Here is a 24994-nt window from a genome sequence, read left to right on the forward strand (position 1 = left end):
ATGATTGAAGGACATATGTAGATATCATCTAACATCAATTTTGAAAATATTTTACAAAATTTCTCATGATGCCTTATCTATGCTCTATATATGTTATATATGACAATAATTATGTTCTTGTGAAATTTTTTAAGTGTAGATATCTACCACAGTCTTAAGCGTTAATCATTCACAGCTTGAGTCATTCCGTCCCATTAAATGTTTATTATTTTTGTTTGTTCATAATAACCATTTACTATAAAAACAGATTGTTCAATAAATGTAGCATTAACCTTTCCAGTCGTAAGTGATATCTACATTATGGAGAATAAATCTATTTTGATATTTTGCTTGTCTTTGAAATATCTTTTGTTTCATAAAAAAAAAATTGCATAAAAATGGTAGTTGAAAGATGGTTTCCACACCTCAATTCATTCTCCATAAAACTTAGGTGAAGAATATTGTTTTATGTTATGAATATTGCAATGAAAATGATTACAGTAACAAATATGTTAAGATTATGTTGTATTATTACCAAACATTTTGACACTTTTAAAATTATTGCCCACATTTTGGGGTCAATTTGAAAGCTGCAATAAAGAGAACGAACATGTACCATATTTGTGATTTTATGTTTTATCATTTTTCACCTTAATTCAAAATATATAGACCTTGGACATGTTTTCTCAAATATTGGATCAGGATGGAAAAGTGGCATTTTCTGAGGCATATATGAATGACAAAATACAGAAAGAAATATTAATCTAGTCATTTTTAAAAATGGCCTTGACATGCTAGTACAAGAGAACTTTCGCATACGTTGTCGTTTGAGGGCATTTACGTTATTGAATACACATGTGTTATTGTACAACTTCAGTACTAAGGTATAATCTATCCTGAACCAGGTTGTGTTTACAACCGGGTTTGACAATCTGAATGAGTGTCTCCTACATTAGGCGAGAACATCTGAATGTCCTACCCTGATGCTTCGCTAGATGACCCTCTCACGCCGACAGTAGTGTTTGACATGACGACTACCCTGGTTATCGTGTACACATAGACACAGAACTAAAAAAAAACAACCAGCACTTGATGATGAAACGATAATCACTGTAACATGCAAAGAAAATAAACTGTCAGCGCTCGCAAGTGGTTGTCGAGGAAAACATCCGGCATGTCATAAGTTCGCGCAAAAAGAAATTCCTGGAATTTGATTCGTCGAAATTCAATTGAAATTAGATTATTCTAACAAATAAATAAATAATTTTGTATTTGATGCACATGATACATAACTAGATACATTCCCACGTTTCATCTTTAATGAAGTTGTATTTGTTTTCTTGTTGTTCGCAGCAAAAAGTTCTACTTCCGATTGTTGGCGGAAAATTTGATTTCCAAGGCTGGTAATTTCGTGATAATTTCATAACGGTAATTATTATGACATGACGTTGATTCATACACAGCATTGCACATCTATATGCGTTAGTGTTCGACAGTGGGCCCCAGACAGTGTTCACTATTTCAGCGATAAAGCTGCATCATTGAAATAAATATTGATTGTATGAAATTTCTGGCTTCTGCAAAGATCTTATAAAACAGCAAACCTTCTTGGAGTAATACATAACATGTTACATAAAGATTCTGCACGTTGCATATTTCTTCAAGTGAATTGAGAATTTTTGTTATGAGGGTGATAATATCTCTCAACTTATCTTATTACTCCCCAATCCATACGTAGCAAAAAATGCCCCCCAAACTCAACTTTGACATCGTGCAAGTAGAAAATATCCAAAGTACATAATTTCTAGCTGTATGGTTTTGCCATTTTATTGTTTAGCAAAATGTCATCTATCATTGGAAAACGTAAGAAGAAGCTATCAAAATGCCCAAATCCACTGTTTGAACGCTGGCTAAAAGAATGGCGAGACGAGGCTGCAGAAAAAGGATGGAAGTCGCAGTATATATACAGCAAGGTATCTGTGTCTCAGATCAATTCAGTATCAGCATATGTTTGCTTTCTTGGGTTAACCTTCTGCCACTTTGTACCTTTTTAGCTCACCTGACTGAGTTTGTGGTGGCATGTTCACCATGCATTGTCATTTTCAGTCAGTTGGTAATTGACATCTCTGAAACTACAAGTACACGGCTTATCGATCTGACACGTTGCATGTATGTGTATGATGCAAGCTATATTGTTCACATAATTCTAGTCTGATGCTAAATATGGTTGCCATAGCATCCTCATTGCAGCATTTCTTTGTGGATATCACTCTGATCGTAAATCCCACGGTAAGCTGTCAACCTGGGATATAACTGGAATAGTGTTGAACCCAACTCACTTGCTCACTCTTTATGATTAAGGTGAGCTTCAGAGCTGTATTAGAGACAAACAATTATGAAAATAAGAAAATTGATAAAAATGTTTGAAATAAATAACCACTACATTCCCATATGTGTCAGATGAGTAGAATATGATGTTTGTTATTTGCAGGCACTCAAGTCACTGAAATGTTTTCCGCTCAAGCTTGACACAGGGAAAGACTGCAAAATACTACAAAACTTTGGTTGGTTTTCAGTGTTTATAAACCTCCCTGACATCACTCTGTTGTCTCGCCAGGTTCTCCTTTTACTGAGTAAACCTCTACAGGCAGTTTCACAGGCATTCTCCAAGAAATCGCGGGGATTTTCTACAGAATTGCCCGAAGCCCAGGGATTTTCTGAGGAATAGCCCTTGACTTTGAATTATTTTACTTGTTTTGAAGATTGATGTAACTTTGTCTTGCTATTAGTATTACTGAATACGATCCTAAAATATCACATTATTGAAAACACCCAATATATTGTGCCTATGCCTGGTTTCGAACCTGCAACCCTTCGCTTACTAGCTTGGCGGTTTATCCACTAGGCAACAAAGGATTGTTGTGAAGAATGAGATTGTTTGTCAGTATGAACCATGTGTTCTTCACAAGAACGTGCAGGACACAAGGAGCGCCTGCAGAGCATGTGCATTGCGAGTGCAAGGCAAGGTATCGGCCGCCAGTTGCATCCCAGTTGATTTCAACATTAAATACCAAATATTAAAATTATATCGAAAGTATTTCTTCAGTCGGTTCATTAGTTGGATCAAACCCTCGGAGTTGGTTTCATTCTTTCACTTCATTATCAGAGAATTATCATGGACTTTCAATCACTAGGCAGGAAAAAATGTGGAAAAAGGGTTCAATATGATTATACTATATCCCTGAAATAGGGATGATCCCATCATTGTCCTCAAAACACTTCTGCCGTGAAAAATATGGTATAGAATTGTTCTTCAGGAATCCATGCCTGGAGTAAGATGCAATGAACAGAACCAGGTGGTCAGACTCCCTGACTTGTGTGTCATCGAATCCCAATTGCATAGATCAATGTTCATGATATTAATCACTGAATTGTCATATCTAGATTCTATTATTTACAGATAGCCTTCATATAGCTGGATTCTTTTTTCATGAGAGATCCTCCTTGAGGTACATATAAGCATTAAAATGTCCTATTTTAATCCCTACGACAGTTGTAACTATATTTTGAATAAAATATTTACAAACCAAAAAAACAACGTGTTTGTCTTGTTCGACCACCCCTACGGACCCCAGAATGGACCCATCCGCCAAGAACAGATAACTCTAGGCGCTAACCTCGTAAATCACTTTCCATGCTGTCGTTCATCTGTATCGACGTATGTGTCCATCAGCTTACAAGTTGATTTCTCCTTTACGATTGACAAGATGAGTTCTTCAGAAACAGCTACTGTATGTATGGTTATCTCTTATTCACATGGGCGATAATTGATAAATGTTTTTGAAAGTTTTCATTCATCGTTTGTTGTAACTTACGTCTTAGACCCTGTCAGCTTGCCATGTGTTTGTCAAGATGGCGGACGGGAGGCGCATACATGCTTGCTTTTTCAGGTTAGCCTGTAGCTTTCTTGTCTAGGTTTGTGTGTTGTTTTACTGAATTTCAGTTATCTCCTCCGTCGAGACAGGGGATTGGCTCACGTCAATCGATCTCAAAGACGCTTACCTACATGTACCAATGCATCCCGACTTCAAGCAGTACCTTCGGTTCTCCTTCGACGGGAAGTGCTACCAGTTTCGTGTGCTCCCCTTCAGCATCTCCACGGCGCCAAGGGTGTTCACCAAACTCATGTTAATCCCAGCTCAGTTAGCCAGGTCAGAGGGCAGGTTTTGTCACCCGTACCTCGACAACTGGCTGCTCCAGGCATTAGGCAAGTAGTTGAGCAGGAATACCACACATCACGTGATGGATATTCTCATACGGCTGGGATGGATCATCAATCTCAAGAAATCAGAACTCGTTGCGACACAGGATCTGGTTTTCTTGGGAAAGCGAGATTCATACAAAGATGGGGATTGTTTCCCTGTCTCAGGACCGCATTGCCAAGTTCAGAGAGCTGTTTTACAGTTTCTTGGGACTCCCACGGCGACCAGTACAACATACGAGTGATGCCAGTCTATCTCCTGGGGGTAGACAACGTTCAGGCGGACGCGCTCTCATGTGGTATACGAGCTCCACACGAGTGGATGCTAGACCGGGGGATATTCGGGATTATCTCCCAGTTGTACGGGTCATTCCAGGTGGATCTGTTTGCCTCTGGGGCGACGAACCAGATACCGGTGTTTTGCGATAGCCAACGATGCCTTCCAACTTGACTGGACGGACAGTGGGCGTTCCCACCGATACCACTGATATCCAAGGTCCTATCACAGTTGGCCACCCAACCAGCTCGACTGTTAGTGCTCCTTGCACCTCTTTGGTCAGCTCAAAGCTGGTTTCTGGTAATTATCAGGTTTCTGGCTCAGCCTCCTGTACTATTACCCTTTTTGACCGGACCTTCTATTCCAGAACGGAGCGCCACACCCGAATCCCAGGATTCAGTAGGTGGCATGGCCACTGTCCTGAATTGCCTCCATGCGAGCGGAATTCCTGCATCAGTTGCAAACACAATTCTGGCTTCGCGTAGGGATTCGACAAACGTTCAATATGAGGATAGATGGGCCTGCTATATGCGCTGGTGTGTCGGCAGGGGTATTCTTGATCTCTTTTCTGCAGATCTAGTCACGGTGCTTGAGTTCCTCCAGCCTCGGTTGGAAGCGGGGCTAGCCGCTTCAACTGTTCGAGGTTACTCAACGGCTATTTCAGCGTTTCATATACCTGTCGACGGTGCACTCTTGGGGCAGCACCCTCTTGTACAGCGTTTTTTAGCAGGTGTGGACAGAATCCGCCCGGCTGTCCGGCAGAACAGTCCCCCGTGGGACTTATCAATCGTTCTTGATTGGCGGGGCGGTGGGGTAGCCTAATGGTTAAAGCGTTGGCTCGTCACGCCGAAGACCCGGGTTCGATTCCCCACATGGGCACAATGTGTTAAGCCCATTTCTGGTGTCCCCCGCCGTGATATTGCTGGAATATTGCTAAAATCGGCGTAAAACTAAACTCAGTCAGTCAGTCTTGATTGGCTGTCCGGTCCTCTCTTTTACGATCTGTCGGCTCTTCCCCTCCAGCTGTTGACGTGGAAAGCAGCTTTTCTTGTAGCGGTAACCTCCGGCAGGCGAGTAGGCGACCTTCATGCAATGTCGGCCGACCCCCAGCTAACTGTTTTTGATAAAGACAGAGTTAGCATTAGGTTGCCGGATACTTACCATCCTAAGAGAGACAGCGCCTTTCATGTCATGGCGCCTATTGAGCTTCTAGCTTTCACTCAGCCTTCCCCACCGGGTACCTCTCTTCGGCGTGCTTATGTCTGAGATGTGCGTAAGACCCTCAAAGCTTATATCAAGCGGACATTGGCTATCCGGAGAGATAACCAATTTTTTTGTTGTTACGGTGGAGGTAAGGCTGGTCTTCCGGCGAACAAGCAGACCATATCTAGGTGGCTTGTCTCTGCCATTTGTACGAGCTATAGACAGAAAGGGTTAAGACCACCTTCTGGGTTAAAAGCTCATTCGGTTAGAGCAGTAGCCACATCTAAGGCTTATGTTGCGGCTCTGCCTATTGAGGAGATCTGCTCCGCGGCTATCTGGAGCCGGCCGAGTACGTTCATCGGGCATTATCAACTTGACAGACACTCCAGTGAGCGTGCTCGGTTCGGTCAGTCAGTTCTCTCCAGTGGGCAGAGTCGTAACTCTCTAGCCGATTGAGCTTTAGATTTACGACTTTATCTGTTCTTTACTTGTGGAGGGTTTGCGGTCAACTTTCCTTCCCTTTTTACCCTTACTTGGTGTTGGGTTTTTTATGGTGATGGTTTGTTCTCCCCGTATATCAATTTTTCACATTATTCCTTAGAAATTTAGGCTTTGCTGCGGTTTCATGGGATTTAATGTCTCTCCCCTCCTTAGGTATTTATAAAACTCGGGATGGGGGTGGGGCACTATTGTTTACTACATGAGTAGTTCACTGCCTCATTTGCATATGAGCAGAATATATAACCCCTGACCCTGGACCACGCCCTCGCCTGATTGGCTGAAGAGGTCACGTGGCCAGGTAAGTGAGCTGTTCCTTTTTCTTTATATAGTTGGGAAATTCCACTTGTCGGGGGCATAGTTTATCAGACAGAATACCACTCCCAGGACTCTTGTCTGTAGGAGTCTGTCTTATGCTTATATGTATCCTAAGGAGGATCTCTCATGAAAAAGAATCGAACAAACCTGTAGAGGTTGCTGATTCTTTGATGAGAGTCCTCCTTGGGGTACAGCCACCCACCTCCCCACATTCTGTCTGATTCGTTCAGCATGGAAAGTGAGGTACGAGGTTAGAGCAATCTTACAATCGTAAAGGAGAAATCAACTTGTAAGCTGATGGACACATACGTCGATACAGACGAACAACAGCATGGAAAGTGAGGTACGAGGTTAGAGCCTAGAGTTACCTGTTCTTGGCGGATGGGTCCATTCTGGGGTCCGTAGGGGTGGTCGAACAAGACAAAAACGTTTTTGTTTTTTTTGTAAATATTTTATTCAAAATATAGTTACATCTGTCGTAGGGATTAAAAAAGGACATTTTAATGCTTATATGTTCCCCAAGGAGGACTCTGATCAAAGAATCAGCAACCTCTACAGGTTTGTTAGAATTTTGCTGAGAGCACAACAACAAACTTAACTGATCCTGTTGATCAATGGAACTAAAACATGGATGATCCAATCAGATAGTCCACAGAACCTTAGACTGTAAAAATTACGAGCATATTGAAAAATGTAAATTTCATTATTAAAAATCAGCCAATTAATTCTGTTGTATCAGATTTGATAGGTAATATGTGGTAAGAATTGAACTTGGAAGAGTGTTGTCCAATAGTCATTTTTACAAAGTTTGGTTATATCTCTTTGAAAAAAGTAAACTTTGTAATGTTTCAGGTGACAAGATATGCAAGATGCTTGATGACAAACTGGCAAAGCATATTGAAATCTATGGTGAACAAACTGTTTGTACTTCTTTCCTTTAACTGCTGAATGTTTCTGGGGTTATTTATTCAAAAGTTTCTAATATTTTAACAATTATAAATAATTATACACATATCATGTACTCTGTTTCTTTATTTAGCCCAATTTATATCTAAAATCTGTGTGGCAACCTCATCCATAAACGCTTACTGGTACTTTGACAAATATCTCCTTGTATTTCATCAAAAGAGAATTGTAAATATGGATTCCCAATAAAATATAAATACATTATGGATTTCTGAAGGCCTTGACAGTCTTCTAAATGTGTTTGTTTTGGATCTGGAATCAATATTTAAAGTTCACTTTTTATGAAATATAATATTCAGATTTGAATTTATGTGTTGCTGACCCCCATGAGATATTTTGATTATGTTATTACCTTCACTGACCTGCTAAAAAACAAGAAATACGGAAGATGTGAAAGTCTCTTTGCTTTAAACGTGTTACGGGCGGTGGGGTAGCCTAGTGGTCAAAGCATTCGCTCGTCACGCCGAAGACCCGGGTTCGATTCCCCACATGGGTACAATGTGTGAAGCCCATTTCTGGTGTCCCCCGCCGTGATATTGCTGGAATATTGCTAAAAGCGGCGTAAAACTAAACTCACTCACTCACTCACTAAAACGTGTTACAGTTATTGTTATGAATCATGTTTACCAACTATGATTTTGATCTCAGGTAGTGCTGATGTTATACCTCAAAGTGATGAAGATGAAGACATGGTACCTTCCCATCACTCCAAGAAACAAACCAACCAAACAGCACAAGCAATACATGCCATTCCAACCAATGACAGTTCTTGTATTCGCAAACTGTTCCATCAGAATCAGCAACACTTGCAACGTCTTCCAACTTTGTAGACACCACTGGGAGTATTTCATTGGACTCAGACGAGGAACATGCAGGGCGACCTCAAAAGTAGAGTAAGTAGATGATGATGATGATGATGTCATCATATTTTGCTGTATTGATGTATCAGTACAAATTTATGGACCGCCTCCGTGGTGTAGTGGTTAGAGCGTCCGCCCGGAGAGCGGAAGGTCACGGGTTCGAGCCCCCCGACCGCGTCATACCAAAAGAAGTTAAAATGTGGTACTTGTTGGTCCCTGCCTGGCGCTCGGCATTAATGGGTACAACAAGGACTGGTCAGCTCGGAGTCAGTATTATGTGTCTGTGTGGGGTATTCATGCTTCACTGCGGCATGGTATCTCAGTGGACTAGCACTATAAAACCAGCTTAAGTCTGGGCTAGTACAAGCAGCTACACATACACATGCATGCACATTGTCATATGTGCGAAATATTCTCAAGCACAACGTTAAACCCAGTATCACCTCACCTCACAAATTTATGAATAAGGAAGAGTTTTTAGGAGTGTCAATTTCTATATTTTGAGGAACACAACGGTTTGCCATATGTCCTTACTCCTTCATCATCTTCATTCTCCTGATGAAAGTAAGGATATACTCCGAAACGTTGTGTTCCTCAAAATAAAGAAGTTGACATCCATAAAAACTCTCTTCCTTATGTGTATCACTTCTAAATGCCATTCAAAGACCACTAAATTTATGAATTCACTGTCTCAGAAACCTTTAGATCTTCAAAGATTGGGTAATATGGACAATTAAAGGACAGAAAATTCAGATTTCAAGATTTAGTGGATCAGCTCTCTCATGTTTAGCATAAAGTTGATAAATTTGCTGGCTTATGTTGGTAATTTATATCAAAACGTGCATAATAATCAATTAGTTTACCTATATAGTAAATGATATAAAAAGGGTTTCTGTCCGTCAATTGTTTGTCTTGAACCCTGAATTTATCTCTTCACCAAACGTGGTACATGGATAGGTCTAGTGGTGAACTATTGCCTTTTAATAATTTGGGTTTTTATGCCCCCGCCATATATGGCAGGGATATAGGGTTACCCTCCGTGTGGAATTCAGTGAACTTATACATGGGCTTTCTTGGGATTCTAATGGTGTGCATCTCATATTTTGTATTTGTATTTGTATTTTATTTTTGGTAAGTTTAGAGACATTTGAACTTAGGTACATTTTGCTGAATTTCTCTATGATGATAGTGTAACAGGGGATGAAGTCTATCCACAGCTCCACAAAAACTGCTCAACAGAATTGAATGAACTTCAACATGTCTTTCGTAGGGACTCTAAAGGTGTGCATTTCATAATTTTTTATGCAATTTCTTAATTTTGTCACTTTTACAGATGTTTGAACTTTGTTCTATTCAGCCTGTTCGTTCCATCCAACAGGGGGGTGCACGTTATCCACTTCTCCTCAAAAACTGCTTTATGGAATTCATTTAGATTACACATGTGCTTTATAGGGACTCTAAAGGCGTGCATCTCATATTTTGATTTGTATTTTATATATTTTTCCAATTTTAATGCCGTTTGAACTTACATAAATTTTGTTGAATTTCTCTCTGAATATAGTGTTATAGGGGATGAAGTCTATCCTCTTCTCCACAAAAAACTGCTCAACAGAACTGATTAAGCTTATACATGTGTTTCATTGGGACTCGAAAGGTGTGCATCTCATAGTTGCATAGATGTTTATTGAACTTGTTCGTGAATTTTGTTTAATTATTGATCTTTATATGTCTATATGTCTTATGAATGTCAGCGGGGGCATCCGTGTCCCTGGACACAATTTTTTCTTGTTTATACTTGATATTTGAGTTTCTATGGCGACAGTTTTTACATGGGCTGGAAATGGTTGCAGTGCTCATTTATTGAGCAGAACTTGAAAACCATGCAATATTTCTTCACCAAACTTGACAAATAGATTGACAAATGACATACAATTTGTATATGTGCCCTTTGCTATTTAGATGTCTCTTCGATGATATTAATTGAAAAAGTGTTGATTAATAGCAATTGATATTTTTGTATCATGTATTTAATGTGTATATACCGCGATACTTTTGAGCTGTCATATCAGTACCAAAGTTCAAAGGTTTCTGGATTATTTGATAATGTCACGTGTGACGCAAAACAACAAACAAAACAGAAATCAATCCAGCAGTATCCAAAACTTGTATTTGATTGGTTTCCAGATATGTGTTTAAAGGTAGTTTGAAGTCTAGGAAGGTAGCAGTGTTCACAAATAGCGTCTGACCCTCTGACAAATGCGGCAGATTCACCAACGGTTCGATAGAAGTCTACAACCCGCCGGCCCCAGTGTCTGACTGTATATTTCACAATGACTTTGACAGAAGTTGTTATATGTGACATGTGACACTTGTTTGCTGTTTATAAATCTTATGTGTGTTAATAATTTCAATGCCAATTATAAGAAATGTTAAATCTGAAATGTGTGTTTAATTTTATTCTATGGGTCCTGTGATTTTTCAGAGGGTCAGACAGACATCTGAAACTTACAGGACCCAATGTCCTGTTACTTTGAAACACCATTCGTGAACACTGAAGGTAGTCGTCTTTGATTGTCATTGTCACTTTGCAGAAGCGTCGGAAATCGTCCGGAAGTAAAAGCTCCAGAGATTACATCCCTGCGTTCAGATCAGGAGCATATGCTATCCTGCTGAGCTTGTACAGAAACATGCAGGTGAGGACTGTCTTGATTCCTATCATGGTTATCAGGGGGCAGTTAGATGATTTTAATAACTTCATTGCTTGGTTCAGTGTTTTCATGCTTCCTGGAATTGTTTTGTTTGTGTTTTTCAAAAGTCCATGGTGGCTTATCATGCTCATGGGTAAAGAATATGAGAAACATGTTTGGTCAGTTTCTTCAAAAGGAATTTTTCTTACATCTGAAATGTATTGTGTATGGAATCTATTTCTGATAAAGTGCATCTTTGAAGAAGCCATAATTATGTTAAATTACAGCACTTTGCTGCAATAATGAGACAGAAACATTTTTCACTTCACATACTTACATTCAGCTAGATTGCTCTTCTGTTCTGGGGGTCAGTGGTGTAGCGGCTAGCCTAATGGTTAAAGCGTCTGCTCGTCACTCCAAAGACCCGGGTTCGATTCCCTACATGGGTACAATGTGTGAAGCCCATTTCTGGTGTCCCCGCCGTGATGTTGCTGGAATATTGCTAAAAGCGGCGTAAAACCAAACTCAGTCAGTCAGTCAGTCTTGTTCACTCTTCTGTTCTGGTTGATTCCTGTCACATGATTTTGCAAGCCAAGTAATATATTGGTTTACACCAATTACTTAGTATCAAGTGCCCAGTTAAGTGTGGAAGCCCAAGTTGACAAAAGTTCTTCAGATACCTCACATGCTCTTAGTCAAGAGCCCTTGAGACAGAAAGAGTTTCATTTGGCACTATGTTGATGCCACAAAAGTGATGTTTCCTGCTAGCCAAAGTGGTGGTGTGATTAATTGAGAAATAAAGAGAAGATTGGTTGATGCCTCAAATGACTATGAAGTGGTGGTAATGACTAAACGACCAAGCAGTCGATCATATTTTCTCATAATCGAACACAAACAATTTTGGAACACCTGTTTGCATTAGCAACATTTTTCACAGGGTTGGTTTTGTCTGTTACATTTCACAAGTATTATAAACAAGTTCCAAGTCATGATTGAATTTATCTTAAAGACTCCAGGAAATTTATGTTCCTAACATACTAGTCATCCTTTAAAGATGTGAAATTTGCAAATGCATTTTGTGCAAGAACAAGAAAGAACTACATGTTTTGTTTTTAATTTTTGTGCTTTAACAAACATAACCAGGAAAATTTTATAAATGATGCTAACCAATTATTTTCGATGATTAGGGCTGCAACGATTCACCCAGACCTCGATTTGATTCGTTGATTTTCGATATTGGACCCTAGTGTTGGGAATTGGTTCAAATCTCATAATTGATGATTGGTTCATTACTACCGATCAATCATCGAAATAATTGGTTAGCGTCATTTATGAAATTTGCTAATGCACATAAAAATAAGGTAAAAAACAAGTAGTTCTCTCCGTTTTTTTTGGCAAAGTTTCACATCTTTAAAGGATGACTAGTATGTTAGGAACATAAATTTCGTGGAATCTTTAAGATAAATTCAATCATGACTTGAAACGAGCTTGTAGTGCTTACGAAATGTAACAGACAAAACCAACCATGTGAAAAATATTGTTATGAAAACAAGTGTTCCAGAATTGGTTGTGTTCGATTATGAGAAATTGTGATCGATTGCTTGGTCGTTTAGTCACTACGACCAATCTTCGATTATTTCAATTAATCGGACCACCACTATTGGACCCTCGATTCAATCATTTACCATTTTATTCTTCATACAAGTAAAAACATCAGAATTCATTTAACTCTCAGGGACGGCTTTTTTTATCATGAAATCCATTGTCAACTTGGCAATGTCTACTAACAACAATTGTCATTTTATTATTTAGCCTGGCGTCAACCAGTCACGTTTCGACTTATTTCAGCCCTGCAAACTGCTCAAGTTGGAGTTAAAATTACGTTCTGGCTGTGTGGAAATAATTTATATAGGTATTCAAATATCGAAAGTGATAATGGTTATTGAAAATCTAAACTAAGGTGTCAGATTCGATTTTCGATAAATCAAACCAAATCGTTGCAGCCCTATTGCTGATATACAGAAATTCATCATGCTCATTTTCAGTGCTTGCTTTCTAAGTTTAATAAAACTTGATCCTAGGACCCAGACACCAGGGGCTTCATGACAAAGTCTGAGATCGTGAGAGCAGCCCAGCCTCTGGCTGACAAGTCATTTTCAGTGGTAATGTATACATGGATGTCCATCTGTGCAGGAGACATGGTTTTGTGTTCAAACCGGATCAGATATAACCACAACATTCACTTAGGACATTAACCTTGACTTGTTAGTGTAGGAGATGATCTGAAAACTTGCAATCATCTTTTCACATGGGGCTGATTGAAGGCTAAACCAATGTCAACTCAATGTGCATGTGCACAGATGCTAGAAAACGCCGTCGGTTCCAAATGAATTCCCGTGCTTCAAATACTCAATAACACCCGGATATTGGCCAACACATAATGTTTATCGACATTGTAAACACAAAAGTAAACCAGAAGGTCCACACACGTTTTTGTGTCTGCCCTCATTGACATTGAGTACGTGTACAGCAGTGAAATGTCATCAGACGGCCGTTTCGGCTGTCGAACTGCTCATTTGTGACGTCATTCGGACTTTACTTCACAATATGATTTTAATGATGTCATCACAGCTGACGATGTAACAATACAATGGTGTGAGCGATGTTTGTATTAATACGCAGCGAAGTTCCGGGAATCGAATACCATTTTATCACGTTTTTCAACCAATCAGATTAAAGAACACAGTGGCTTTTGGTTTACAATTTTCGTCAAGAAATATTGGAGGGTGAACGTTAGTTGAAAACTATTGGATGGCTTCTGTTCAATATTCAGACTACTGGAGGTATTCATCATGAATCTTTGAACAGGCCGATCCTGGTTGCCGCTACACGTCCTGGTCCTCGATGGGCACGCTGATCAAAAAGGGGCTCATCATTAAGGAGAGCAGTCCAGCAAGGTAGGTGCTACAATGGAATATTCCAGAATAGGCAGGGTCACTTTTATGTGAATATGTGTGTGTCGTGGTCTTGGTCTTCAGCAACCGCTGCTTGTCCTAAGAGGCATCAAACAGATGGTCAGGCTATATGTCTTGATTGATGTATGTTGTCTTATCACAATGGCGAAGTTTGATGCTCATGATGTCAGTCACTGGATTGTCTGGTCCAGATTATTTACAGACTGCCGTCATATGGCTGAAACTGTCATTTGATTATTTCTTATTTATTTCTTATCATTATGTTCAGGCTGATGTCATCTAGCTAGAATATTGCTGGCGAATTAAACAAATAACAAAACATAACCTTATAATTTAGGTCATGATAAATTACTATATTTATTGTGCAATTTTTTGGACATTTTTGTTTTCCATGCAGTCCAGCTATTGCATATATTAGGAGGTTGTTGGTATCGGTCAGGTTGTATTTTACTTGCATTTTTAGTAAATATAGGCCTGATTTAATGGGATAATGTGACCAGAATTAGCATCTGCATTTTTGGCAGTAAGGTAATGCTGGGATAAGAAGTTATCATGCACAGTTATTGCCACACCTTGTAACAGAAGAGAGTTTTCACAATTGAAATAGGTTGTCGTCTGCCCCAGCCTGAATTAACATTTGTATGATGCACAGATGTAATTGGGATATTGACAACATCTTGTTCACTCACTTTATACCTTTTCTGACTGTTTCTAGATACAGTTTGACAGACACAGGGTGTGAGTTGGCTCACCGTCTCGAGGTCGTGGACAATGGAGGGGAGATGACCAATGCGTCCAGCACAAATGCCCGTGTACCTCCACTGCCCTCTCGTATCCCCCCTCAGCTGCCATCTCTACATGCAATGTCCGACAGTGAAGGGGAGACAACTGCTCAGTCCTTTAGGAACACAGCGCGCCAGCCTACAAGTCATGCCATGTCGGACAGTGAAGGGGAGACGACTCCATCAGTACTCCCTTCAGCCATGAAGTCAACAGCTACCACGTAAGATTGTAATTATTTTTTACTAGATACCAGTTGGAGGAATTTATGGTTATACAAAGTTGTATGGAATCAATCTATTAATGTGTTTTATTTTTCTTGTTTCTGTACACTTTTGTTTTTGAGTATAGGCTTTGGGGGTGGATTTAAAGATCTCAGTTAATACTTGTGTCACAGAAGCTCAGAATATATTCAATGATAATCAGTGAATACATTACTCCCAGATATTCAGTATCAGTTATTCTAATCAGTTGTTTCTTCGATTCTCTCATATGGTTGTGAAGTTTGGGGCTTTATGGAAGCTAAGGCTATCGAAAGGGTACACTTAAAATTTATGAAACACATATTACATGTCAAAATGTCAACTCCATCAACTTTCTCATATGGAGAATTGGGTACATTCCCTTTGAAAGTTATTCGTCTTGTCAGGACTATCAAATATTGGCTTAAGATTTTGAGAAGTAAACCAGATAGATATATAGTTTTGATATATAATTCATTATTGAATAGTTCAAATGATAACCCTGATGTTGAAAATTGGGCAAGTTTATTGAGAGATACACTCTTCAGGTTTGGTTTTGGCTATATTTGGGTTGCCCAATATGTTCCTGAAAGTTGTGATTTTGTGTGAGAATTTACACAAAGGGTTAAGGATATTTATTCTCAAATGTGGAAACATCAATTATCAACTCTGAGTGAAACTAGATTGTATCTTCATATTAAGGAAACTCTGTGCATTGAGAAATATTTAACTAATATTGATGTTATGAAGTACCGAATTGCGTTTACACGTTTCCATAAATATGTTTAAGTTTATCAAATTGTTAAAATGTGAAAACAGTTTTGAAGTACTGAAAGCTGCAAAGGGTATTTATTGTATCTTAAATGAAAGAAACAAAGTTGAATTTTTGTAAATCGTTCACACATATCCTCACTCTTGGGCTATAAAACCTTTAGCTTGCTTGTGTCCCAGGTTACGGTACTGGTATGTGACCGAGGATCTTCGTCTGGTAACTAGGAAGGAGGAAGCTGCTGTACTCATTGATGGTATGAATTCACACAACTTATCAATCTGACAATATATCTCAAGGTAAGAGAATATACAGTCATACCCTGATAGTAAGGAACCCGATAATATGGATCTCTCACTGTCTCGACAATAGTGATTTATCACCATTTCTTATACTTCATAAATTTTCCCTGTAATTCTAAATCCATTTTCTGGAAATGAATTATCATTGTCTGTAACCACTCTGCTATAGAGTTTAATGCACTCAAATAGAAGCCAGCAGTGTCGAGATCAGGGCCTTGCACACACCTTATGTAAGTACGTATGACTCTTATTTTTCTCATTGTGGTGGTATGCCAGAAGATTTGTTGACATTGGTATTCACTGTGAAATGAACTTGTGTATCATCAGAATCTGTTGTTTGTACTGAAGCTAGTTCTGTATTTTCAGATGTGATATCAATAGGTTTCCTGGTGAAGTGCAATCACCAGAGTTTAATTGAGTCTGGCAAAAAATACAAGCTTGACACGACAAAGTAAGTGTTTTATGTTTTGAAAGTTTCTTGACGTTCTGTGGGCCACTGACTGCAGAATTTATGTTGTTCATCTATTTTACCTTTAAGCAAAGCTTGTCAGAAACTTTGACTTTTATTTACTTTGATTTCAAAGATATTCCATGAGTGTGCTCCTCACAGTCAAAACTCTCAAAGACAGCCTCCATGGTGTAGTGGTTAGAGCGTCCGCCCAGAGAGTTGAAGGTAGTAGGTGCAATCCCTGGCTGCGTCATATCAAAAGACGTTTAAATATGGTACTTGTTGGTCCCAGCCTGGCGCTTGGCATTAATGGGTACAATATTGACTGGTTGGCTCGGAGTCAGTATCACCCGTGAAGGTTTGGGTTAGAATTGATCTTCAGTAACCCATGCTCATGCATTTGATCACTGGATTGTCTGGTTCAGACTCAATTATTTACAGACCGCCGCCATATAGCTGAAATATTGCTGAGTGTGGCGTAAAACTAAACTCACTCACTCAGAGTTAGTATAATGTGTCTGAGTGGGGTATTCATGCTTCATTGCGGCATGGTATCTCAGTGAGCTAGCACTATAAAGCCAGCTTAAGTCTGGGCTAGTACAAGCAGCCGCACATACACATACACACACATGCATGTCATCATATGAGCAAAATATTCTTAAGTATGACGTTAAACCCCATTTCACCTCACTTCACCTATACTCTCAAAGTTAGTGAACATCAAATAGATTTGGTCATATACATAACTAGGTCATCAGTTGAAGTTTCCTTAAATCTCAGTACAAGTACAGTTGTATTCAACTATGATCACTATTGTCCCAGTATGTATCATGGCTGCCTGTTGTTGCAGACGGCTAGGGGACGACTTTGTGTACGCCTACATATGTGACCGTGACACAGATGACCTGGCTACACCTCCCGAAGAGTCTTTGAAACCAGGGAAAAACACAACAGCCAAGCCCAAATCTAGAGGTCTGTTACCACGGTTACCACATCAGAGATTTATCTAGACCTGCCCAGAGGCAGATAATCAGTATCAAGTCTCCAAAGAATATTCTGAAATTGAAGTTAATTGCCCAATCATGTCATTAAGTTGTAGCTGATATTATGGCTTGGTGAAGGTGACTGGTATTGCACTGATCAATTTTAGCAAAATGACAATACTTTCTTCCAAGACTGCAAGCCAGTTAGTTTTTGATCTGCATATGACTTCTGAAGTCTTTTTCTCACTTTGTTTTAGCTTCAAAGACAAAGAAAATAGCAAACCCAAGTAGTTCAACACTGTCGAACAGTAGCTCATTACGAGATCTCCTCCTAGGAAGTGCTGTGAGAGCAGACCCTTCACTTTGTGGCCAAGAAACACTTCAACACAGTTCTCACACCTCTGCTGTCTCTGTCACATCCTCTTCTCGACAACCCGGAGTAGATAAGACTGCTCCCACGTTAAAGTCAACCTTCCCATGTCCTGGCATGTCAAGGCACTTGGTGGAGGAGGAGACGCTGTCCGACATCTACCCTGCACCAGCATCCTCCACAGCAGGATCCCAAGCTTCATCCCTCACCAGTGCTGGTTCCAGCCTGCCACCCCCAAACTTCACCCTCACCCCTGGGTCCTTTGATGTGGTGTTGTGTGTGGACAACCGCGAGTTCTATGGAGGGTTGGTACTGAGTTCATTACCATCTGCGGCGGTGGGGTAGCCTTGTGGTTAAAGTGTTCGTTGTTTCGACGCATTAATTGCCCATTTTTATTACCTGAATTACTTCATCAGTTTCTGCAAAGAAGCAATATGTTCAGGTTGGGCAGTTGTTAAAGAGCATCTTGTTGCAGGAGCAAGTCACAGAGTAAGACACTGCTGCCAGAGCTGATTAAGAACGGTGTGGAGTGCGACTTGCGAGAACTGCAGATCGGGGACATGTTGTGGATAGCCCGAGAGAAGGTGCTGCCCCAGCCAGGTGGGTTGTGTGGCGCTGAGCCTGTCATGATTTGTCTCAACTGTTTAGCTGGTGACAGTAGAGTAGCCTAGTTAAAGCATTCATTTGTCATATTGAAGTTTTCCCCACATGGATACAATCATTTCTGGCTTTGCCAGCTATATTGATCGAATGTTGCTAAAAGCAATGTAAAGGTGAATCCTATGTCCCTCGCTCATTTAGTGTCTTAATTTACTTATCATGGTACTTAATTGTTGTATTCAAGATTAGTTTTGATTAGGAAGCATTCAAAAATCTTAATCCCTTCAGTTCTCATGTGGAAAATAAAGTATCTCTGTTTAAATCATTATAACCAATGGAATTTTGGACTTTGCGGCATGCAAACTGTACTGTCCAAACAAGGAAAGTCCCATCCATACTCTGGGCAAGGCTTCTCATGTATTATGCTGTGACAGTTTGGTATAGATTCTTATGCTGTTGGCAAGCAAACATTATAGAATATAAATGTATCTTGCCTTTATCACAAATAGGAACACATACGAAAATTAGTTATGTCAATATTTTCGTAATTAATTTGAGGGAGACTTTTTAATGAATGTTCTTATCTCATTTTTATCTGACATGGACTGTTTGAAGCTCTCGTATCCAATTCAGTCTGTGAAAACTGGTGACCCCCCTGGAGACTGCAGTAAAGTTTTTATGTTAAACACACAAATAGTATATTGGTTCTGTGTGTTCCCTTTGATGATAAAATGTGTCCAATCATTGTTATTTATGTACTGTTTTATTACCTTACTACTGAGATATGTGATGTGTGTCGACAAAGCTTTACAAATGTACTGATGATAACACACTATATTAACTGAGACTAAGATCCTGGGCTCTGTGCCACAAGGCGATCTTGGAGCTCAGACTATTGTAACTTGTGTTCCCTTTGTAGAACAGTACCCTGACATGCTTGTGTTTGCTTCCATCAGGGCAGCTGCAGAGGCCCAAAGGGAGAGAACTTGTGCTGGACTTCATTGTTGAGAGGAAGAGGATGGATGACCTTGTCAGCAGCATGATAGATGGCAGGTTCAGAGAACAGAAGGTGAACCAGTTGTGTGTCAAATAATTCGTTTAGGTTTGGTTTGTTCAATAATCAATGAAGAGATAAGTAATACCTTTACTCTAACAATTATTTTTTGCAGTTCATGGCCTTTGTTGTTCACTCATATCGAATTGTGGCTCTCCTAACACCTGCTGAGAATATAAGGATAGAGCCTATGCAGCATGTTGTATTTTATTACAGGGATGAGACTAAAACACATTAGCCAGTGCACAAAATTATGTGTGGTACTGGAGTTTGAATGTTAAATGTAACTATGTCCTTCAGTTCCGCCTGAAGCGTAGCGGCATTGCCAACGCCATCTATCTGATAGAGGACTACGGATCACTGCAGCACTTCAGCATCGCTGAAGACAGGATAAAGCAAGCCATGGTCAACACCCAGGTGAGCAAGTACACATAGGTGGTCACAGACATGTATATAATAACTTGCCAGTTGTTTTTTTGCTTATGAAAAATTGTTTGCTAGTTATGTCAAAGCCAGAGCTCATTTTCAGTGTCCTCATCATGATATTGCTGGAATATTGCTGAAAGTGGTGTGAAAACAACACTCACTCACTCACTCACTCACTCACTCACTCACTCACTCACTCACTCACTCACTCACTCACTCACTCACTCACTCACTCACTCACTCACTCACTCACTCACTCACTCACACACACACACACTCACTCACTCACTCACTCACTCACTCACTCACTCACTCACTCACTCACTCACCCACTCACTCACTATTACATTGTGTAATAATAACTGAGAAATAATTACTGTCTGCATATCTTTCTGATATGTCAACGCCATCCTTCCCTGTGGTATGTATTTCCACAATTTAGACCCAGTATCACCTTTTTCTTGTGAGATAAAACTGAATTTTTGTAACTTACCTTACTCATGGTAATGTGCATATTACCTTTGCTCATCCGATAAAAAATGTTTGGAAATCCGATAAGTATCCTTGTTGAATGCTATCATGAAACTGGTGACTGGCCCCCAATCCCATCATGTGACAACGAGAACACGTCACTTTATCCTTTATCACACTGCGAGTTGGACGTGTATCGAAGTGTATAGGATATTTCTGTTTTCATTACTGTATTCTTTGTGTTTTGCTACGGTAAGGTTTTCCTATTGTATCCTTCTACCATGATATAACGAAAAGTCTACTCACCGTTGGCTGTTTTTTTCTCATTTTCTCACTGTATGGTCTTCGCGTGTTGTTTTGCTTTGTTTTGCTTCGCGTTGTTTATCCAGCTTCGCTTCGGCAGAATTAGGTACTTCTTTGGTCAGTCTGGGTTGTTTTTGTCCTTGCTTGACCATTGTATGTATCTTGTTCTCTTTCTTTGTGTCATATTTTGTGTGTTTCTCCTCGTAGAGGTTTTCACATGCTTGGCAGTAATGGCGGCTGTTGCTAGGCGTGGCACATACATGTAGAGCTACTATAGTCCGTCATCTTAACTTTTGGCACCATGTTTTTAACAATTTACATAAAACTCCTGAATTTTTTAAAACGCTACTCTGTTCATATGGTAATTGTATACCGTGACCTAACAAGATATCGATTTTAGTAATTCTAAAACGATTATTAAAGATTTTTACCTTTAACCTGTCACATAATAATTGTAAAACTGTGGAGAGTTTTACGAGGAGTTAACGCACGGGATGGAAAAGCCAACAACATTGTAAAATGTATGTCAACGTGATATGTACATGCACGGGTATTTACATTAGCACGCTTAAGTGATGTCAAAGATTGTCAACACACAGATTGTGGTAAAAACGATGTTGTACAAAGATAACCGGTAAATCATCAAAAGTGTTCACAACTGTTTCAAGCGCAAGGCAAAGCGAAAAAAAACCCTCTTTTTGCAATTGAGTGTTTCTCCAAAAGACACTTAATGCCACCAAGATCTGCAAAAGAACATAGCAAAGAGTTATCTCCAATGACAATATTTCAGAGACTGACGATGACATGACAGTTAAATCGGGGACCTTCTCAAAACATGCAAAGAAAAGATAGCTTGATGAATTCAATAGAAGGGTTGTGAGGGACGTCATGCGTCGGTTACATCGATCCAGTGAGTCCATATCGTCAAGCAAACTGAAGAAAATATTGTTCAAAAGAAGACCATGACATCAATGTATCAAAGCATACCATATGCAAGCTGTTGCTCAATCTCAGCAACCAGTATTTAAAGACTTCAATAAATCTACTTGTTTAAAATGGATTTGTGATGATTATACAGTCCCTTTAGATTTGCTTGCAGGCATAACAATGTAAACAAGATGCACGTTTGTCACACCATGTTGTTTGCTGTTCCATCGTATCATTTTACTCCCTTGTATAACTACTTCTATATTTTCATATTTTTATAAGATGGCTTCTTAAGAACAAGCTTTAATAATTGACATAAAATTATGAAATTTAAACCTCAGATAGGTCATAAGATATAAAGAGCGTATGCCTAAAAACATTTTGAAGGCATTTTTGGTTAAAAGGTAAATTGTGAAAAACAGGGTGCCAAAAGTTCAGTTGACGGACTATAGTGTGTGCTCACTGTTGTCGTTTAGTTTCGTTTTCCGCTTTTCCCGCCGTTTTTTCTCTTCACTGTCGCATTAAGTTGTCGGCGTTTCTTTTCTTATATGGGTAAGCGTGTGTATACAGAAGTCTCAGAAGTCGGCTAAAGGCCCCCATTCTGCTTGCCCGGATTGTCTGGTCGACTCAGCGTGTACTTGGACCTCTCGGTGCTCGTTTTGCCAGCACCTACCTTCCACCAACTTTAAAGAGCTCCTAGCTGCTCGGAACAAATGTTTTACTCAACACAAGCACCTCATGTCTTCTAACAACGCCTCTGAGACTGCTCCGGTTCCTTCGACGCCTATGGCTCAGCTTGGGAACGCCTCTACGCCTTCAGAGGATCGGCGATCTACGACTTCGCCTCCCCGCCAGTCCTCATCTCCAGGAAAGCTCCAGAGCGAGCCTACTCACACAGGCCCAGATCGACAATGCTGTGAATCCAGGCGCTCCATCTATTCTTCAGGATTCCCGGCTTATGGAGCTCCTGGTTGGTTTACTGGAACGAGAGGATCGCTGCGCCCAGATGATCGTTCTAAGGACATCAGCGCTCCTCTGATCGTCCACCTTCCGGATATGACCAGCGTTTGCCCACGGATCGGCAACGCTCCCCTCAACTCTCCCCTCAACCTTCACCAAGCCGTTGACCTGCACGGGACGTTCGGCGTTCTCCCAAGCGCGCAACAGAGTGTGACGCTCGGCGTTCTTCTCCTAGATGTTCGCCTCAGCATTCCCGTTCACCTAGGTGCTCTCCTCGGCGTTCACCACCGCGCTCCCTCAGGCGTTCGCCTTGGAGACAACTTTCACCTCTTCATCGGCGTTTACATTCCCGATCACCTTTGTTTAGGTCGCAAGATTCCTTGTCTCTTGTGTCAGAGCCTCAGTTTGTTCCAGATTACGAGAAAGAAGACAACCAGGGTCTGACGCACTTGGGCATGGAGAGTGTTTACGCCTGGATAGCTGACAGACTTATCACTTGCCCGTCTCCAGGGTTCGGACATTCCTCGTGCTACCTCCATTTGGGATGAACCAGAGCTCCTTCTGCCACCGCATCCCATGGTTGCTGACGCCATTGCTTCACTTGACGAGGATTTCCAAAAGTTATCTCTCAATCCCTCCATCAAGCCTGCTCAACATTGCCGTCAGGATTACAAGGTGCATTCTTTTGACTTTGTGGATTTTGGCGCTACACAAGATGAAGCGGCCAAACGATTGTTGGACGCTTCTCAAGCTCAATACAAGGTCCCAGATGCCAAGTTGCTGGCGATTGATACGGAACTCCGTCGAACCTTGAAGCCCCTCTCTGTGCTTGCTTCGGACAAGGAGGCCATGTCTCAAGATCTCTCGGAGGATAACCCTTCCCGGTTAGATCATCTTACCACTATGTTTAGGTGGCAGGCTAGAGTTCTGTCTGATGTGGTGGATCACGTTTGTTCGGCCTTAGCTACCACCACTGTGACTAGGAGGACTGGGTTACTCGCTCCCTGTACCTGGCAGGAGCAATTCAAGAAAAGACTGACGCGTGCCCCGTTTGCGGCTCCCACCTTATTCGCCGATAAGATCCCGGATGTCTTTTCAGAGCACGCCTCCTTGACCCAAACTGAGATTGCGCTTTGATCTGTTTGTCACTTCGCCACTTTGTCAGCGCCAGCTACCAGGACCACCAACCTTTACCAATCCAGGAGGACGTCGGTTCGTGGAGCCTTTAGAGGGCGTGCAGGGGACGTCCCAACAACTTTCAACGTCGTCCCGCCGGTAACCAAAAGGACTTGGGCAAGACCGGCAAACCCAAGTACAAGCGCCTGCTGCTACCCAGACAGAGGGACTTTACACTCAAGCTTTTCCCCCAATTGGTTGGATCGTCAACCTCGAGAAGACCCACCTAGAGTCATCTCAACAGCTGACTTTCATAGGGGGTTTGTTCCTGACAGATCAAGACCTTCTGCGGGTTCCACCGGACAGATGGCAAAGAATCCTCAGTCTTGCTCAGCAGGGTCTATCATCCCCGCTTACACTCAGGGAATGGCAGTTCCTACTAGGTCTGTTGACGTCGGCTCAGGATCTTACCACCAGAGGGAGATTAATGCTCAGACCACTTCAATGGTTCCTCTTGCCTTTCATCCTCTTAGAGCTTCAGGCTGTCATCTTAGCCATTCAGCACTGGATTCCAAGCTTTTGGTGGCATCGGACAGCTCGACAGTGGTCTGGTTGATCCGCAACCAGGGAACAACCAGCTTGGGTCTTCTCTTGAATCAAACGTTTTGTTTGTTTCGCCTTCTGGACGACAACAACATCCAGATCAGAGCTCGTCACATTCTTGGCTGCAGGAACGTCTTGGCAGACGCTCTGTCCTGACCAGACAAGCCATCCCCAACAGAGTGGATGCTTCATCCGGAAGCATTCAGGATTCGGATAAAGTGACGTGTTCTCGTTGTCACATGACGGGATTGGGGGGCATGCTTCCGCTCGCCGGACGAGATCGACACGTCACCAGTTTCATGAAAGCATTCAACAAGGATACTTATCGATCACGTTTCCAATCTTTGTATCGGATGAGCAAAGGTAATATGCACATTACCATGAGGTAAGGTAAGTATTTAAATATCTAAAATATTTATATTTTAATAATATTTTAAAAGTTTCATGGTAAAAAATTTACTTCCACTTGTATCCTGAATTTTTGTCTAGTAACCTCTAATGATCACTTGTCAGTTCAATTCCATATTGTATAAAAGTACACATGTCCTCATAGAGTGGACTTACATTAAGCATTTCATCATCAGATACAGGGGCAGTGGGGAAGCCTAGAGGTTAG

The 24994-nt window shown here is 40.8% G+C and overlaps 2 protein-coding genes across 2 annotated transcripts in view; one reads left to right on the forward strand and one right to left on the reverse strand.

Moving 5' to 3' along the window:
• The window catches only part of LOC124255352 (Bardet-Biedl syndrome 1 protein-like), a 56458-nt gene extending 55301 nt beyond the window's left edge, over positions 1-1157 (reverse strand). The window contains 1 exon segment of the mRNA XM_046689248.1: positions 959-1157. The gene's annotated coding sequence lies outside the window, so the exon portion shown is untranslated.
• A 177-nt stretch (positions 1158-1334) lies between these two features.
• LOC124255262 (crossover junction endonuclease MUS81-like) overlaps positions 1335-24994 on the forward strand; it is a 28637-nt gene continuing 4977 nt past the window's right edge. The window contains exons 1-16 of the mRNA XM_046689122.1: positions 1335-1407; positions 1817-1952; positions 2471-2543; positions 7389-7445; positions 8151-8395; positions 10954-11055; positions 13131-13211; positions 13918-14006; positions 14740-15027; positions 15998-16071; positions 16484-16568; positions 17416-17537; positions 17806-18223; positions 18394-18518; positions 19475-19587; positions 19873-19989. Coding sequence (XP_046545078.1) covers positions 8372-8395; positions 10954-11055; positions 13131-13211; positions 13918-14006; positions 14740-15027; positions 15998-16071; positions 16484-16568; positions 17416-17537; positions 17806-18223; positions 18394-18518; positions 19475-19587; positions 19873-19989 — 1638 coding nt within the window. The 5' untranslated portion in view covers positions 1335-1407; positions 1817-1952; positions 2471-2543; positions 7389-7445; positions 8151-8371. The remainder of the gene's footprint in view (positions 1408-1816; positions 1953-2470; positions 2544-7388; positions 7446-8150; positions 8396-10953; positions 11056-13130; positions 13212-13917; positions 14007-14739; positions 15028-15997; positions 16072-16483; positions 16569-17415; positions 17538-17805; positions 18224-18393; positions 18519-19474; positions 19588-19872; positions 19990-24994) is intronic.

The sequence above is a fragment of the Haliotis rubra genome, unplaced genomic scaffold (genome assembly GCF_003918875.1).
Source record: "Haliotis rubra isolate DU_JTF1 unplaced genomic scaffold, ASM391887v1 Scf6, whole genome shotgun sequence".
Lineage (NCBI taxonomy): Eukaryota > Metazoa > Mollusca > Gastropoda > Lepetellida > Haliotidae > Haliotis > Haliotis rubra.